General features: G+C 36.3%; 1 protein-coding gene across 1 annotated transcript; it reads left to right on the forward strand.

The window, feature by feature from the left end:
* The first annotated feature begins 1,772 nt into the window (after positions 1-1,772).
* LOC130499217 (D-3-phosphoglycerate dehydrogenase 2, chloroplastic-like) lies at positions 1,773-4,966 on the forward strand. Its single transcript, XM_056993251.1, has 2 exons — positions 1,773-2,449; positions 4,215-4,966. Exons 1-2 carry the CDS (start codon positions 1,828-1,830, stop codon positions 4,718-4,720), a joined length of 1,128 nt encoding a protein of 375 aa, XP_056849231.1. The 5' UTR covers positions 1,773-1,827; the 3' UTR covers positions 4,721-4,966.
* The last annotated feature ends 44 nt before the right edge of the window (positions 4,967-5,010 follow it).

Here is a 5,010-nt window from a genome sequence, read left to right on the forward strand (position 1 = left end):
GTCTGTTGTGGAGGTGCGCTTGCCACTGTTATATTATTATTATGATGGGTGGATGTATATAAATATCACTAGTAATGTTTATAACTAATTCATTTTGCCTATTATCCTAAATAAGATTCCATTGCACATTGTGTTTGCTTTATGCAAAGAACATTGTGATTATGATAAACAAAATTATAATAGGAGATGCTATGAGCATTTACTTACAATATAACATTTCTCTTACATAATTTCTATTGATGATTAAATATGTAATGTCGTCACAAAAAAAAATGTTGTCACGAAAAAAAAAGATTACATATGTAATGTAAAGATAATTTAACCAGTTTATATTTATGTAATGTATAAAACCAATACTAATCAGACGAATCTAGAAGTCTTAGTACTCAAACCAGTAATATAAAATTTATTTTATTTTATTTTTGGATGGTGAATAGAAAAATGACACTTGAAAGGAAAATTGGTACTCAGTGACTCTGCTAAACCGGATATAACCGAACAGCAGAACCAGTCGGTCCATTTTGATTTAGGAAATGTGTTCACAGCTTCCTAGTTTAAAACGTCCCCCTGCCTCATATGCGGGAGAAACTTGGACTGATCTCTCCCAGATTCAAAGAAGCCCTATAATATCCTGATTTACATATCTTAACCGATTCATTTGTAAGAAAATGGTGTAAAACAAGGACTACTATTAGGTATCTAACTCACATGTGACACTCATCAAGTCATCATCTATATATATCAACCAACAAATGCAAGCTTATTGGCATCAGCAAGAGGACTAGCTCGCAGTCGCAGGAGAGATTCATCTATTCTTGTCATTCTTGCCAAAGTATCTGAAAGTTATTGCAAGCTATATGTCGGTTAGGTATAAAAATATATAAAGGAATTAGCTATTCATTGTGTTGAGGGGTTGAAAGAAGTGAAATGATGCTCGCTCGAGTTTACGAATTATTTGCGTTCGGAAATTTCAAACGGTATTTACATTTACGGTATTTAGAGTTTTGAGTTGTGAAGTCTGGACTAGTGATGTTGCCCATTGGAGGGTTTCCGACTTAAGGTATAATCTCATCGGACTGATCATTGGTGTGTCGTTGGATCAGTCAAAGTCTTAGAAGTCTATGTTTATTGCAAGATCTTCTTATCAAAGAATTAAATAATTTAGTGTATAGTGTAGTAATATGACTATGTAAAATGGGAGTTCGAATCTAGTTTTTACTGCAAAAAGAAAATTTATAAAGAATTGGTTTAAAGGTGCTTTTGAAAATTCAGTGATGTTAGTGGGGAATCATCGAAAAAGATTGGTCGACAGTTATTTAAATTAGATTATTGAGGATGCACATGGCGATAGATACCTAACCGTTAAAGTAATAATATAGACGACAATGTATTATAGTGCCAAAATCATATTGAATAATTCTATTTTCACGTGTTAGATCAATTGATTAATTACAAAGTTTATCACACTTATACTAAAATAGCTTTTCATTACCTAACAATTCCCTATTTATATAGTACAATAGTAATTACCAATTAGTAGTGTTTTACTTATATCCTTATATAAATATTTTTTTCTGAGACAACGATGCAATATAGACAAATGACTGACGCCATACTTGGTGCATGTGCTTCTCGTTTTATATACTATCTTACCAAATAAACAATCCAAAAGAATATACATTTGTTTTGGTAGCCTTGTTTATAATTTTGACCGCAGAGTAAAAACAAAAATATGAAAATTTATCCATAACATGTCTATTAATACGCACGTTTAGGTTCGCCACACTCTCACACAAAGCAAACAAAGTAAAAAAAGAAAAGTAAATCATGGCACTTTCGTCCTCTTGTTCAACGCTCAAAGCCGTTAACTCACGGTGGACGTCTCCACGTCCATCACCAGTACCAAAACTCGCCGCCCTCCGTCGTCACTCTCTGTTACCAGAGCTCCGTTACACACCGAACGTCAAGCTAACGGCGACTAACGCCTTGAGAACCGTCGAGCAAACGACGTTAACTGAGGATCAGAAACTCTCTGCCTACGGATCTGACCAGGAGGATCTAGCTTCGCTTCCAAAGCCGAGGATCCTCGTCGCCGAGAAGCTAGGAGAAGCCGGGGTGAGCCTCCTCCGTGAATTCGGCGACGTGGACTGCTCTTACGAGCTTTCGCCGGAGGATCTGAAGAAGAAAGTGGCGGAGAGCGACGCGCTGATCGTGAGAAGCGGAACGAAAGTGACGAGGGAAGTGTTCGAGGCGGCGAAGGGGAGGTTGAAGGTGGTGGGAAGAGCCGGAGTTGGGATCGACAATGTTGATCTGCAAGCTGCGACGGAGCACGGTTGTCTGGTGGTTAATGCGCCAACGGCTAACACGGTGGCTGCAGCTGAACACGGTATCGCTTTGCTTGCTTCCATGGCACGAAACGTCGCTCAGGCTGACGCTTCCATTAAAGCCGGTATGTTCAAGACAAAAAAAAACAATTCACTTTTTCTAAAAGTTATGATATAGAGATTCTAGTAAAGATTAGGGCTGAGAATTTTAAGGATTATAAACAGTTTAGTATAATTTAATTTAAATATTTTTTTGATAATTTAGAGATCACGAAACTTGTGTATATTAATTCTTTGAAATAGGGAGGCAAAGTGAAAGTACGCTTAGAACTGCACTGGTAAAAACTTGAATAAGATCTAGATTTTAACATGTATACAAATAAAAGTTAGTTGAATAGTTCTATGTTCATACTTTCCTTAATTTACTTAGGGTGGTTCATTAATAATTGGGAAAATAATTGTTTACTATTTCGATTAAAAATTAGATTAATATAGTTGTATTTAATTATGGAGCCGTCATCAGATCTTGAGCAGCATATTGGTGAAAATATATACGAACTAGATCAAGATTTGAACAACATAGTTATGTTAATTGAATAACTTTCTGATCATACTCTGATTAATTAACTTTGTTGGTTCGGTAGTAACTGCGAAGCAGTGGTTTACTATATCGGTTTAAATTTAAAAATATAAAATAAGTATATTATATTTCATTGTGGAGGGCGTCATCAGATCTTGAGCAACCATGGTCCACCTTTTGAATAGTAGACAATTTTAGTGTGTCTTTTGTAATTATTGGTGAATTGAAACTTTCAACTAAGTGGTAATCTGTCGTTGTGTTGTAGTAGAAAAGTCATTGTAGCAAAAACAAGCATAAAATTCATTCACGTAAGTAGAACAAAATATCTCTGAACAAGAAAAAAGAAAAAAAAAGTAGAACAAAATATCAAACGTGACTTTTCTCATGGGTCATGGCTAGGTTTACCATTGGTGTATGTATGATTTATTTTAAGATAGGTGGTCAGTGTGGCAACTTGACAAATGAAATTTAACCCGACAAGACATAAGAACTGTCAACAGTAAAATTTGGTCCCGGTTACTATAAAAATGATAGTCTGGCCCCTGAGTTAAAATGATTGGGGCCACTAAGAACCTCTCTCATATGGTCAGTCTTATTTACTCATTTTGGTTTCTCTCAGTCTCTTAGCATTCACCAAAGATTATTGGAGTCTCCTTTGCTTTTTTTAGTCCCAAAACATGATTAAGTTGAAGCAATCATTCACTTACCTGATACTGTATTTTCTTTTTCACCTTTATGTCACAACTCATGACTTCCACTCATTTTGGAATTTGGAACATTATGGCAATATATAACTTTTTGGTCCTTTTTTTTCTTCTTACCATTATCTATACTTATTATTGCTTTATTACCCATTTTTAATCACCTAAATTGATTCGGCGTGGAGAGTGGCGGAAGAATATTCTTTGATCAATAATACACCTTTTTCTCTGATGCTTAGATAATATGATAATCGTAGATTTAACAACACTGCACAACAAGTGGGGCTTTGAAAATTAATCATGCATTATAATTGTCCATATTCAATTATTTGATTCTGGTAAAGCATTAACATCCGACCGTGACATAAAATAGAGTGAACAAGTACATCACAATAACTCTTTTTTTCAAAGTTAAAAACAAAAAGTAACGAAAAAGTACCCCACCAAAACAAGTAAAAATAATAATCTTGACAAAAAGTAAAAAAAAAAAATCTTAAAATTGACTTGTGGTGTGTAAATTTAAGTTGACTTGAGCTTTACAATCTTCTCTGTGGAGTGATAGATGACGTGTCGAATACGTTACTGAAAGTTCACATTTTTTCTTTCCAGGAAAATGGGAGAGGAGCAAGTACGTCGGAGTATCACTCGTCGGAAAAACATTAGCCATAATGGGCTTCGGAAAAGTCGGAACAGAGGTAGCGAGGCGAGCCAAGGGACTCGGCATGAACGTTATCTCCCACGACCCTTACGCTCCAGCAGACAGAGCCAGAGCTCTCGGCGTCGAACTCGTCTCTTTCGACCAAGCTATCTCCACCGCCGACTTCATCTCCCTGCACATGCCCTTAACTCCCGCCACGAAGAAGGTTTTCAACGACGAAACCTTCTCCAAGATGAAGAAGGGTGTTCGTCTCGTTAATGTAGCTAGAGGCGGCGTCATCGATGAGGATGCGTTAGTTAGGGCTCTTGACTCGGGAGTTGTGGCCCAGGCAGCGTTGGATGTGTTCTGTGAGGAGCCACCATCGAAAGAGAGTAGATTGATTCAACATGAGAATGTTACAGTCACACCTCATCTCGGAGCTAGCACCAAAGAGGCACAGGTATATACATACACTTAGGCATGCCGGTTCAGTTTTCGGGTAATTTAGTTCGACCAAAATCATACTGAATTAAACCAGAAAAAGTTTGGTTCGATTTGGTTTGGTATTCAGGTAGTTCGATTTTTAATTTCTTTTTACCAAAACTAACCAAAGTTTTTGGTTTCAATATGTTGGTTTAAAGTCAAGTAAATTGATTTCGATTAGTTTGATTAATTCGGTTTGATATTTTAGTTAATTCAGTTCGAAATTTGGTTTATAATTTTTATTGGAAAACCTAACTAACCGATTACCGAGCCAAAGACCGAGAA

This window comes from Raphanus sativus, chromosome 8, assembly GCF_000801105.2.
Source record: "Raphanus sativus cultivar WK10039 chromosome 8, ASM80110v3, whole genome shotgun sequence".
In the NCBI taxonomy this organism is placed as follows: Eukaryota; Viridiplantae; Streptophyta; class Magnoliopsida; order Brassicales; family Brassicaceae; genus Raphanus; species Raphanus sativus.

Bases quoted from the DNA above. Each gene is read 5' to 3' on its own strand.
- LOC130499217 (XM_056993251.1), top strand. From the start codon at position 1,828: ATGGCACTTTCGTCCTCTTGTTCAACGCTCAAAGCCGTTAACTCACGG. The intron at 2,450-4,214 runs GTATGTTCAAGA...TTTTCTTTCCAG, and splicing joins TGACGCTTCCATTAAAGCCG to GAAAATGGGAGAGGAGCAAG.